Source organism: Colletotrichum gloeosporioides, assembly GCF_011800055.1.
Source record: "Colletotrichum gloeosporioides strain Lc1 chromosome Unknown consensus_117, whole genome shotgun sequence".
NCBI lineage: Eukaryota > Fungi > Ascomycota > Sordariomycetes > Glomerellales > Glomerellaceae > Colletotrichum > Colletotrichum gloeosporioides.
In genome coordinates, this window is record NW_025544762.1 from 432,477 (window position 1) to 445,500 (window position 13,024).

The window sequence follows — 13,024 nt, forward strand, 5'->3', positions numbered from 1 at the left end:
CATCCCTTCCAGACTGAGGGGGAAACAGCGAGAGGGATGGATGCGTGGATGGGGATGGAAGGCGAGGAGGAAGAATGTGCAGAATTGGGAAAATGAGCTGCTGGAGGTCGCTGCCGAACTTCAGGGTAGGTTCCAGGGTGTGGTGTCCGCCCGGGATGGAGAGGGGCTGCTCGGGTTTGGATGATGATGATGGATGATGATGGATGATGGAAGGCCACCAACATGCAAAAGGCAAGACAGGCATCCTGGAGGCGAACCGGGAAGAGAGCTGCCCGAAGCCTGGGAGCCCTGTCCCTACACTGCCTTGCTGGCCCCTGTCCCTGCCTTTCGATAGGTCGTCAGCCTGGTCAAGCCAACCGCCAATCCTTTTGCTGCTTCCCAGAAGTTTTTTTGTTTCTCGTGACTCCGTTTTGCTGTGCATGTTCTATTTTCACGTTTGGCCGGGCTCTCGTTTCTTATTCCCCCATTCTTTCTCTTCATACGAGGCTCAAGGGAGAGAGGAACGGGTCACTGACTGGCAGACGGGTACAGAGAGAGAGACCAACAGACACAAACAACACGAAGCTACCTAGACTAGTGCCGCCTCACCCGAAGAGGAAGATGCAAATTTGACATGCTTCCATCTTCGCCCAAAAGCTGCCCGGGGGACCTGGACAGGCGCATCCGCAGTTTCCAGGTGGAATTGGAATGACGAACCTTTTCTTCTTCGGCCTCACAGTTCTCCGAGCGAGGTAGTTGGGTTTCTTGGGCTCGTCGGGCTTCCACGGATGATTGATTGATCGTGTGAGTAATCAATCCAAGTGGTCTTCTGTGTGCACAGCGCCGTGAGGTTTGCATTTTAAGCCGCGCTGCAGTGGTGAGCAATAGACACCCACGCCGGCCGGGCCCCAAGGCGCGGCATTCACGGGTCCGTTCTCGATCTTGCATCGCATCGACATTGAATCTCTCTCCCTCTCCACCAAGACGCTGTCATTCTACCATCATCTTCCCGCCCCGGCGGACACAGCATCAGCATAGACTCATCATCTTGCTGCGGACAGGCATGCCACCCTCCTCGTCGTCGTCCTCCATCATGCTCGATTGGGGAGGTTGCCTGGCCTCATCTCGTTCCATCGGCATGCGCCTGATCCTCTCGCTGGTCATTCCGCCCCTCCGCTTCTCTCCCTCTCCATCAAGCCTAGTCACCCGTCAGGTCCCCAAGAATTCCTCAACCTTCTCTCGCGACACGCACGACGCTGCTGCAAGGCACCGTTCTCATTCCTCATGCTTCGCCTTAGCTCCACCCTGGGCAGCGTGAACCCCCCACACCCTTGCTCAGCTGCACCCCGTCCCGTGAACGCGGCGAGGGCGAAGACGAAGAGCAAGAGAAAAAAAAAAAAAGACTACTACTCTGTAGGTACCACCGCCGGTTCCCATACGTACCGCTCGTTGTAGTGTGGCTCACACACACGCACACCACAACCTTCACTAGCTTCCCTGCCTGTTCTCGTCTATCCTTCTTTCAGCCCAGATCGTCAGGGACCTTGGCCCGCGTGCGCTGCCAGTCCACTTTGGCGGTCCTGCGGTGTGCGTGTGAGCGTGTGAGTGTGTGCAGAGCTAAGCTGCCCATGTCTCTCCATTGCTGTTTCCTGCTCGATGCTCCGCTGCCGGTTTGCTCATCCCATCCCCACGCTTGGCAGGCAGATGCGTTGTGGCTTTTGGCCGCCCCAGAATGCCTGCTTTCGTCCATCATCGAGTTTTATAATAAGACCCGATGCCCGCTTTCGTTTCCTCAACCTCATGCCCTGTCCCGGTCTGCCCCCCCCCCCTCTGATCATCCTCAACCAACTCCCGACCCTGGTCACACACTCACACAAACCACACTCCTTGAACAACTTTTAAACTTATTACATGCCCTGTGTGATATAACTCTGTGGTAACATATCATATCCACCCACCCGTCCACGGCTTTGCACCAGCACTCATAAGCCTCACTCTCAACCTTTCTTCTTCCCATCACCGGGTGTTTCCTTCTCTCACCTCACGATATATATCACATCCCGACAATCCGGATCAGGAACAGCGGGAAGGAAGCAAGGGCGACTACATCTCGCATCTATATATAACAGCACCCGCCCACGCACGACTGCCAACGACACTTGGCTCATCATCCTCTACGGGCATCACCACTTACACGCACATCCCACACAATGTTCGGCTCAACACCATCGCCATCATCCTCAAGAAAGGGCCAATGCCCCCGCGAGGCAATGCACACCCGCAAGCCCTCCCTCTCCAACTCCATCTCCAGCAACGACTCCTCCTCGACACAATCAACCCGCTCCTCGGGCAGCACAATCCGCCACACCCGCGTGCTCGACTTCGACCCCCTCTCGCTGCACCCGACCTTCCAACCACCACCAGGCCGCCTCTTCGAGCGGCCCCTCATCCACAACTCCCAGGCCATCGAAGACGCCGTCCTCGACTCCTACTTCTCCTCCCAGGAGGCCGCCCTCGCGGAGCACCAGCAAAAGACAAAGGCCGCCTTCGCCGCCGCCGTGCCCAGCATGCCCCAGCCGCCCGTCGACTCCCCGCGCACCCCGATCGACCAGCAGCGCTCCCGCGAGCACGCCGCCGAGGGCGACGACTACTTCCTCTTCAAGGTGCAGCAGCACATCGCCGCCACGCGCCCGCAGCTGCCGCGCTCGCACTGGTCCGAGTCCACCGTCCAGACGCTCGACATGTCCTCTCCCGACGAGGAGGACGACGACGTCGACGCCGACGGCGACGGCAGCATCGTCGACGAGGAGCGCCCCGTGCGGGAGTCCCGGTGGCAGAACTTTTCCCACAAGAGGAACTCGCCGCCCAAGCGCCCGCAGATGAAGTCCCTCGACAGCGTGGAGGATTTCCTCAAGCGCGGCGGGTGGAAGAGGCGGGGCATCGTCTTCGACGGCGAGAGCACCCGGCACTCCGACCCCAGCTTGTTCTAAAGCTTCATCTCTACTCAACCCATCACTCAACACTACCACTCACTTTTATTTGTTATTCTTTTGATTTGTCTGCTCGGTACTTCGGAAGCGGGAAGGGGGAAAAAACGGCGATTGCTTCGTTCAGCTGTCTTTTTTTTTTATAACGCCTTTACGATACAACACTAGCGGGCGTTGACTTTGATATTTTACCTCCTCTTTGTTCAGCAAGCCTTCCTCTGTATTGGTTCTTCTTCTTATTCCCCCTTCTGGATTACCAGATTCATCCACTCAGATTTTGGGTTCTTCACTGCTGTAAGACTACTACTGCTTCAAGACTTTTTTTCTTTTTTCTTTACCGGGGGGGTCTGAGAGCCCAAAGGGACAAAAACGGACGGTCTGGGGGTCCAAGGTCTGGTCGTTACGTCATTTTTTGGGCATACACAAAAAAGGGGATTGCGTCCGTTGCTGTGCACGGGCAGCTGTCAACCAGGGGACCGGGAGATTTGTGAACACGAGCAAGGAGATGCGCTACGCTACGCGACCGCGTCACCGAAGAAAGCACATCATATAGCATCATCTTCATATTGTAATTTTATTCAAAACCTGGCAGGACTTTTATGCTGCAAAAAAATCGTTTGCCCAACCAGCTCTTACGTCGTTCTTGGTGTGTCGTCAGACTATGCAAAATGCGTGTGAATGATATCAGCACTCGTATGCAGGTAGGTCATGACATGGAAACCGGTGTGTGTGTGCCGAGTGTGCTGCTGCTCCTCCAACAAGAAAAAAATGGATTCGTCTGACTTCACATCTCAAGTCACATTGCAACATGACGATCTCTCGTCTCTCGTCTCATCCCGAGCTCTCCGCCAAGCACAAGCACACCGAGACAAGGATCATAATGACCGTCGAAGAACGACGAACCTTTGCCCACCGAAAAACGAGCGGGTGGGCTTGTCAGCGGAGAAGCACGCGCTGCCAGAAAAAAAACTTAGTCAGGAACCAGGAACAGGAAACATGGCTCCGACCCCCCTGTCCCGTCGGGCATCTCTAATTCATCCCATCAGTCGCGACAACCGCAGCGGGAAATCCATCAATCAATCATGGAATCAGTCCCATGACCATGAGCTTCGCGGCTGCCCTTGCTAGTTGCTTCTCCCCCGCTCCGCTCTCGTTAGCCGCATGCAAGGTACCCAACTTCGCGCGCCCCAGACGCTGCAGCAGCTCTCTTTCAGTTTCCTCAATTTCGCCAGGGGGCCTGAAGAGGGTGCTGACCGCTTGCAGCTTAGCCCAAGGCACCGCAGCTTGCAGCTCTCTAGTGCGCGTGACCCGTCTGCTGGGAATAGGCAGGCAAGCAAGCAAGCTGAAAACTCCCATCCCATGTCCCAAAGCCCAGGTCCGAAGGTGCTCTCGGCAGCAAAGGACACACAATATCAGGCGGAAGGGATGAACAAGCACAATCTCCGGCGATGTCCCAAACATTGAGGCTTAAGCTCTCACCGACGGCGAGAGCGAGGACAGAACCCCACTGAATACGCTCAAAGCACGGAGAACATCTTTTTTCACTTCACAATGGCCTGCCCCCGCCCAGCGGACGCCGGCAACCCGCCAAGAAGGACCGAATCTTGGTGGTGGTGGTGGTGGTGATGGAGTCCCTCTCTGGTCGTGCTGGTTCGGTGTGTGGTCTGCCTGCATGCAGTTGGTTGGTTGGTCGATCGCAGGTTCCGCTCCCCGCATCCGCACCGGAGTCCATTCGCAACGGAAATAGCCCGACGGGCGACAAGACAGAAAACTCCATCGGCGCAAAAATTTCGTGATGAGGGTCGGTCAGCAGCTTACTGCTTACAGACAAAGGGAAGAGAGAGGAACAAGTGCTGCCCGCCAAGCCCGCTCGGATTTGAGGCCGCCAAGCAACTACGCCTTCCCATTGGACCACCAAGAGGGTTCGTTGGGAAGAGTGTGGTCTCATTCCGAACGCTACCGGGCCTGCGGACTACGATTTTTCAGCTGTTCGCGTCCGCGCCGGCCGTGGACGGGTACCTTAGCATGGCTTCGCAGTTTTGTTCGTCCAATGTTCGTGGGTTGGTTCGGAGGCGGAGACCGAAGCTACCTACTGCGGGATTCCCCCTCTCAGGTACCATCATCGCTAAGGTTTTGCGCCGCCACAGCTGTGTGTACCCGTGTAAGTTTGCTCCCACGTGGATGTGTTGAATTGTCACTTTGTGGAAAGGGCACATGGCGTGTTGCGGATACGACGCTGCGGATGTCCTCGGAAACGTCTCAGCTTTCGGAGTGACATTGTAACTTTTTGGCCCCAGCCGCTGAGAGGACATCAATTGTTTCCCTGTTGTCCGCGTCCGCGTACTCGTCGTCGTCGTGTGGCGGAGTCGTTCATAGTTGGTTTGGTGTGCGAATGTTTCGTAAGGCCGTACCTGACGGACCTTAGCTAGGGGATTTACGTCCCGGCACTCGATTAGTAGAGCTCGTGAACAGAGTTCAGCGGGACAAGGGCTCCGGGCAGACAGAGAGATTGAGAAAGGTCAAAGCTCCCTCCAGGGCTGGCTACCGTTCTCTACTGATCATGGGAACGAATGTGATTGCTCATCACGATGGGCTCAGCCAGAGCCCTACGAGTGCGGTGATTAGCTAGCTTACGCGACGGCCGCCCCTGGTGATGGCCTTTCTTTCCCAAGCATATGGAATTGTCAAAGCTGTCAAAACATGGGTGTTGCTGATGCTCATCACTTGAGACATGGCACTTGCGTTCAATAGTCGCACTCTTTTCGGGAGATGGTGGGTTCGGTGTTCGGTCGGTGGGGGACGAGGCTTGCGGTTCCTGCAGCCTGCACCTTTGACAGGCAGCGCCGAAAGAAAGCCACAAGCCTGGCGCCAGCCCAGCCATCCGTCGGGTCAGGTCCGGATAGATCACCGGTGACTGGGACCGGCGACCGTTTGCGCTTACGGCGGCGGCCTTGGAGGGAGGGGAGGGGAAGATGGCATCTCGAGATCGTGAAGGACGCCGACAATCGACGGGGCACGGTCGTTTGAGGCGTTCCTAGGATCTGCAGATGTCTTTTTTTCTCTGTACGAAGAGGCTGGCCTCTCTCCGCCAGGCACATCAATTCACACACAAGCGCGATCTACGCTTCCCGTGGAGAGCGTGGGAACAGATTGGCCGGGTGCCTGAGTCAACGGCAATGGGGTTTCGTTAATTGGCGGTGATGACAGTGGGTGGTTCCGGTGGGTGTTGAGGCGGTTGATCGACAGTTCCAAGGCCTTGGAATCGTTGGTTTGAGATTTCCTCAGGCTGGGCCTCATTTTTTTCTCGACCTTCCTACATAATACTTTTGATCAAGATGACTTCATCTCGTTCCAGCTTGTCAGAGAAACATGGAGCCCCCGCCCCATCAAACCACGGTCCACGATGAAAGACGGGACGACGGCAGCTATCGAAAAGACGGTGTCATGAGTCGTGACAGCTTCACGAACGGGTCTGTGCATCGTCATTGATGGGGAGAAGGTTGAAGCTCGCGGCAGACATTTGCCGGGTTTTACGGGCATGGAGTGTGCATCGTCATGAACGATGAGAGCCTCAATGCATCTGGCTTATAAACTTGTCGAATCATGCGGGAGAAAGGAGAAACATAAAAAGGGGGATGAGACAGTTCGGGTGAGGCTGAGTTGTTGTCAGACAATGCGGCGAAGCGTAGCCTCGTCCTGCTGCTTGACGTGTGGCAAATTGAGATGTCGTCGTTGCGATGCAAAAAGAAGCAACACCTCTTCTCCAGCTTGCGTCCAGGGGTTTGGACAGAGCTGCCTGGGAGCTCTTTTCGCCCTGCCGACCGAAGGATGAGGCTGCGTTGCCCTGGACGAGAAAGACAGGGGACCCGAATTGGGGCATCATTATCTGAGCCAGACTATCGGTTTCACCCGCCAGGCATCTTCCCGTCTTTCAGCTCTGCCTGTTCTTCTTTTTTTTTTCTTAAATCCTTAGCCATTAAAATCCCTGACGATAGTTGACTAGGATGGAGACTTGTGGTGGTTGAAGACAGGCAACGGGACGGGAAGACAGACGTAGCCACAACGAGGTAAGAACGGAGATACGGAAATAGAGAACAGGGACAGGAACAGGAAGAAGAAACGATTCGTCCGACGGCCGTCTTCGGTAAAGATGCTCCGTGGAAATGTGCAAAGACTTTTCCCGGCTACACGGAGTTGTGATCGGGATGCGGCACGTCCGCCCAGCGCGCAATGTCCGAATGTTCCCTGAACATACCCAGTAATTAAGCTACATGCACGCTCGCGCTATCTTTGCGCAGATTCCCAATCCGTACAATGCCGCGAAAAGGTGCCGATAGCGACAGAGCTTTCTCGGGTTCCCTCTTTTTCTTTCCATGAAGTTGTTCTCTTGTTACGTCTGCATTCGTATCCCATGATCCCACCCCCTGGTCTAGTTCGAGTGGATAACAGGGCAAACTGCTCCGTCGCTTCTTAGCACGGACGGCTATTTCTGGGTAAAGTTGACATAAAGATTCTTACGAGAAGCGGGCGGATCCTGGGCACAGCCGGTTATGGAAGACTCTGGCACATTGGCAGGGAAGACGTTCCGACAATCGACGAACTTGATGGATCGTGATGAAGCTGCCCAGAGGCCGTCGCAGCCGCGCCAGGCGTTTCGGACGTTGGAGATGTGGTGGTCGTTCTGGGCGGGGAGTGGTTCGTTCAGCTGCGATTGCTGCACACCATCCCTTCCGACGATAGCACTAGTACACTACGGCAAGCGCAACCTGCCAAGTTGCGCCACGCGCATGAACCCATCGCCAGCTGGTTCGTGCGGTGTGGCGGCGAGACGCAAGTGGGGGGAATGCTGATCGTGATGTCGGCATGCCCATTGGCTTGGGACCGTTGAAGTCATGGAGGCGAATCAAGGAGAGGGGTGCAGGCGCTATTGTTTGCTTTGACAAAATCATCACGATCATGGCATGATATTTCGGTATAGGTTTGTGGATGATACGGGTTGCTGGGACGGGGCGAATGTACATTGCGCGCGGGGTTCATGTTAGTCCCAGCCGCGAGATATCGGCGCTCAGCTTCCGTCCTTGCATCATCTCCGCCATTACCTTCCCCGTTCCGAGACTGAGGCTGATGCCCCAGGGTCCGTGGCCGGCCGCGACGAAGACGCCGCTCTCGGCGGCCGGGCGGGTCGATATACCGTCTCCGAGACGGGAGTCCGGGATGCGGGCCAGGATGGGTTCTCCGGAGGCCGTCACGGGGCGGAAGCAGAGGCCTTTCCTGACGATTTCGAGATCACCTTCCGGTACGTGGATAATGCGCCCCGCCGTTTGTTGAAGCTGGTCTATCGCGGCTGGCGAGATTGGTGTTTGGCCCGGTAAGTCTGGGAGGGAGAGCTCTGGCGCGTTGACGCCGGCAATGTAGATGTGTCCACCGACTCGAGAGAAGAGCTCTGGCGAGAAACCGGCGCCGTCAGTGCTAAAGATGGCGTGACATCCTGATTGCGTGGTGTCATCGCCTGGAGGTTTGACCACGAGGGAGTGGCCTGCCAGGCTGGAGATAGGCAGCTCGATGGACGCGCCGGGGAATAGCTGGGAGAAGACGCGGGGAGACCAGGCGCCTACGGCGATCACGAGGCGTGTGCAGGGGACGTCGGTCTCTGTGGACGAGGTCGTGTCACCAATGCAGACTGTCGAGAGCTCGCCGCGGAGGTCGGTGTTGATGGAGAGAGCTGTGGCTGGGTGGTGGAGGTGGACGCCCTCCGACTTGCAGGCGTCGAGCAGGAAGTTGCATAGGCGGAGGGGTTCCCTGCTATCGTGTAAGATTTCACATGCGAGTAACGCCGTGGATGGATACGCACACCTGGCCGGTCGTTTCTGAATCTCCAATGACTTGGACATCGTCGCCGGCGGCACGACGTAGCCACCAAGGGCCGTCGCTGGATGTCTCAACAGCTTCAACGACGTCGGCTCGGCTGCCCCCTTCACTCAGCCATCTCTCGCCGTTCTTGCTCTTCTTGATGAGCGCAGCTGCATGGCTGTACGTCGTACTCGTTGACCAACCCCATTCCTCTTTGCCATTATTCTCCTCCGCGAGTCTTTTGTGTTCATCAAAACTCAGAGCTCCGAGGGATGCAGACTTGCCAGAGAACCAGTCGCGCGCAAGGAAGCCCCCGGCATACCCAGATGCAGAAGCAAACAGCTCCGGTGAAGGCTCAACCAGATGGATAGTCGATCCAGGCTGGTGGTCGGCAAGGTAGTGGGCTATCGACAGGCCGATGATGCCCGAGCCCAGAATCACTGTTGAACTCATTGTGAAAACATGTCACTTTGAGGAGTAATATCGTGAATAATGACGTTATCGTCCAACAGCCCAGGGAGCTTCCCAGACAACACCGAGCTGGGACCCCGCCATTTTGATAAGATAAGGACTTCTGCGGCAGCTGGCCCCCGCTCCACCACACACACAGAGGCAGGCCGGACCCATTGACTTCGGATGGCGCAAGCCAGCAGCTCCATCCAGAGGTGCAGACTCTTTTCCCGCGGTTGCGCTGCTTTTTGGTGTTTGAGAAAGAAACCTGTCTTACCACAGATCAGCACAACACGTTACAATGGCTTCCAAAGTGATCATCGTCACCGGCGCCAGCCGCGGCATCGGCCTGGCTATCGCCCAGTACTTGTTGAAGGACTCGCACAAGGTCGTGTTGGCAGCGAGGTCCAAGGACCAGCTGGAGGCTCTCAAGTCCGCGCATCCTGGACAGGTCGAGTATGTTGCGGGAGACTTGGGTGATCTCAAGGTGAGACCGTCATTTCGCGGCTGCGTGGCGTTGGCACCGAGGGCTGACACCTGCAGACCATCCCCAAGATCGCCGAGGCGGCCGTAAAGGCCTTCGGCAAGATCGACGGCATTGTGATCAACCACGGCGTCTTGGAGCCCATCTCCCGTCTGGAAAACTTCAACGTCGAGGAATGGAAGCGCGCATACGATATCAACGTCTTCAGTGGACTGGCCTTGGTGAGGCAAAACCTTTCGTTCACAGGTTCATTGCTATCTAACTACTTGAAAAGGTACAAGCCGCTCTGCCTGAGCTGCGCAAGTCCAAGGGTTGCGTCCTTTGGGTTTCCTCCGGAGCGGCAACCGGCGCGTACACTGCCTGGGGCGCCTACGGCACCTCCAAGGCTGCCATGAACCACCTCTCCGCCCACTTGGCCGTTGAGGAGCCCGACATCACGAGCATCGCCATGAGTCCCGGCCGCGTCGACACCGCCATGCAAAAGGTCATCCGCGACACCGGCAAGGACCACATGGCCGAGAAGGACCACACATCCTTCGTCTCCGCCTTTGACAAGGGCGAGCTCTTCAAGCCTGAGCAACCCGGCAGCGTGATGGCGCGGTTCGTTGTGAAGCCAGAGCACGCCCTGTCCGGCAAGTACTTCAAGTAGGTCGCACCCTTCCCGTCAACATTTGACAGAAGCTCACCCCATGGCAGGTGGCAAGCTACAGAGCTTTCGGCGTACCAAGCGTAGATGGAAGTGTTCACTAAAAAGTCCAACGTTAGCCAGCTGCTTGAGCCAGTGAGAGCAGAATAGAAAACATTGAATAGATGATGCCTCAGTCGAAAGATGAAAAGCTCATATTTGATTCCACATTGTTTATTCAGGATTAGCATGGAATATGTTTCATCATCATCGGCAAGTTCGCTCAGCGCGAAGCAGAAGTAGAAAGAAAAAGTCTGCGCCTACCTTGAACGAAAGAGCTGTGGGCGAGGATCGTGAGCAAGACCGCCTTCACACATCACTGCCAGCACATCCTGCAACCACATCCACGTCAGCATCGAGTCCACGCATGCTGGTCGTCGAACAAGAGTGCGTTGTAAAGCAGGTGCTCAGGGGTTATCGTTTCTCCGTCTTGGAAGGTCGGTATTTGATAGTACTTTGGACATCATCGCAGGCGCGAATCGGCGCAAGACACGGATACGCGGCAAGAACGTAGGCGGGCCAGCTTACATTTTCTGAAGAGATTTCTGTTAGCTTTGGTCGCGCCAAAGAGGTGGGCAACAAGAAGCAAGAAAGCTCAAGGTGACAAGTCAGAGAAGTCCGTTTGGCAGGACGGTCATTCACCACTGTGTGAGGGGAGTTATTCCTCGTAAGTTTGGGGCGACAACAGAGCTCATCAGGTCGAAGGGGGAAAGCGGGAAGAAGGAGGAAAAGATAAACCTACCAGAGTCAGTCCGGATGAGGCGCAGAGACGCCAGCGGCTCGAGCAATTGAGCGCATGGTGATTTGTTGTCTCTGCTGTTTGGCGATGCAAGAGAAAGAAAAGCTGAAGCTGCCGTCAAAAATCTGACTTTTAAGGGAAGAAAAAATTTGGAGTGATTGGAGAAGGTGGCCCGTGCATGGCGGTACGTCGGAAGCTCCTTTCACCGAGCGCCACGCCTGACTGGCTGAGCCCAGGTGGGCAGGTCAAGGTGGATCCATGGGTGGGCACAAAAAAAAGTCGTGCACCACACTCATTCTGGCTCGCGCGCATTGAGTGGACAGCCCAAAAAAAGAGGCAACAGCTGAGGCCTGGGCGCGGGGAGGGTTCAAATGCAGTTGGTGTCCCGCATCCAAATAGCATAAAAGACCCCACCACTAGCAGCCGCCCGATGAGCGAGCCACACTGTCCCGCGTCTGCTTCACATGCCCGCTCCGCTCCCGTGTTTTTCACCGCCAACCATCTCCGATATAAGTCTATAGACCGGTCTCAGCTCTCGGGCACGAACTGCATAGCCAGGTCCTTCAAGACGGCCTACGTTGAAACCATCCGGCTGGGATCTAGTCGGTTTCCGCACCCTCTCTCTCTCTTTTCGAATACGTCACCGCAACATCTCAACCCATATCGCATTCCTCTCAGTTCATCCTGCGCCATGTCCGACCACGATATCGCCGGTAAGTGACTCTCAGATTTGTTCAGATACATATCTCTCACTCGCTTCCCCATCACCCCCGACGGCTGTCCTTATCGGGCACATTCACTGCTGCCGCTCCTCATTTCCTCGACTGCATCATCGCAACTAGGCTTCCATTCTATCTTCCCTCATCACAGCTGTCTCGTATAAGACACCTGTACTGCATGTACACGATGCTGCCCGAGAGCGGCACGGATGCTCCTCTCATACGATTTAGATGCGCCAGGGCGTTTTCTGGAAAGACCTGGATGGCCTCGTGGATGCCCTTTCTCTCCTCGCCCACGCACAGCCTGATCTCTGCAAGACATAATGCTGACATAGCACCACAGGCAACGATGACTTGTCTCTGCCAAAGGGTAGGCCTCTCATCCCGTCTCTCACCATGACCATAACTAACGACCTGCAGCAACCGTCCAAAAGATCGTAACAGAGATCCTCCCGCCCTCCGTAGGCATCGCCTTCTCAAAGGAAGCCCGCGACCTGCTCATCGAGTGCTGCGTCGAGTTCATCACCCTCATCTCCTCCGAGGCCAACGAAATCTCCGAAAAGGAGGCCAAGAAGACCATCGCCTGCGACCACATCACCAAGGCCCTCGAGCAGCTGGGCTTCTCAGACTACGTTCCCGCCGTACTCGAGGCGGCGGCGGAGCATAAAGAAGTCCAAAAGGTACGTTCCCAATCTTAGCCAGCCCCTCCACCTCCGACCCGTGACACCAGTCGGGGCTGACACATCTTCTGCAGGGACGCGAGAAGAAGGCAAACAAGTTCGCCAACAGCCAGCTTTCCCTCGAGGAGCTTGAGAGGATGCAGCGGGAAGCTTTCCAGGATGCCGCCACTAGGCATGCTTAGATGGCACGACGGGCATGGCGTTAGTGAACAGTGGCTTTATTTTTAGTTTCATCTTATTGTTTTACTGGGGCATGGACACGGCGTTTGAGGGCTTATCATGGAGGAGACGAATCATGACGAATTCACCGCGCTGACGAAATGCATGATTCCGGCTTTATTTTTGCTGTCGTGGGGAAAGGGCAGCACACATCATCGATAGCATGGCCTCTTTTATCGACGAGAGCATCGTTTACCCTCACTCGGTTCATACGCATGAATACAAAGCTGTG

The 13,024-nt window shown here is 55.9% G+C and overlaps 4 protein-coding genes across 4 annotated transcripts; 3 read left to right on the top strand and 1 right to left on the bottom strand.

The window, feature by feature from the left end:
• Positions 1 to 2,189: 2,189 nt before the first annotated feature.
• On the top strand, positions 2,190 to 2,969 carry GCG54_00009113 (uncharacterized protein; the record flags this gene model as incomplete). Its single annotated transcript, XM_045409062.1, has 1 exon — positions 2,190 to 2,969. One exon carries the CDS (start codon positions 2,190 to 2,192, stop codon positions 2,967 to 2,969), a length of 780 nt encoding a protein of 259 aa, XP_045256307.1.
• Positions 2,970 to 7,999: 5,030 nt separating this feature from the next.
• Positions 8,000 to 9,269, bottom strand: GCG54_00009114 (uncharacterized protein; the record flags this gene model as incomplete). The annotated part of the gene is made up of 2 exons (XM_045409063.1): positions 8,000 to 8,765; positions 8,818 to 9,269. The coding sequence occupies 2 exons, from the start codon at positions 9,267 to 9,269 to the stop codon at positions 8,000 to 8,002; spliced, it is 1,218 nt and encodes a 405-aa protein (XP_045256308.1).
• Positions 9,270 to 9,567: 298 nt separating this feature from the next.
• GCG54_00009115 (putative oxidoreductase C30D10.05c) lies at positions 9,568 to 10,483 on the top strand (the record flags this gene model as incomplete). The annotated part of the gene is made up of 4 exons (XM_045409064.1): positions 9,568 to 9,753; positions 9,810 to 9,971; positions 10,025 to 10,395; positions 10,447 to 10,483. 4 exons carry the CDS (start codon positions 9,568 to 9,570, stop codon positions 10,481 to 10,483), a joined length of 756 nt encoding a protein of 251 aa, XP_045256309.1.
• A 1,382-nt stretch (positions 10,484 to 11,865) lies between these two features.
• On the top strand, positions 11,866 to 12,755 carry GCG54_00009116 (Negative cofactor 2 complex subunit beta; the record flags this gene model as incomplete). The annotated part of the gene is made up of 4 exons (XM_045409065.1): positions 11,866 to 11,887; positions 12,237 to 12,263; positions 12,314 to 12,573; positions 12,648 to 12,755. The coding sequence occupies 4 exons, from the start codon at positions 11,866 to 11,868 to the stop codon at positions 12,753 to 12,755; spliced, it is 417 nt and encodes a 138-aa protein (XP_045256310.1).
• Positions 12,756 to 13,024: the final 269 nt, after the last annotated feature.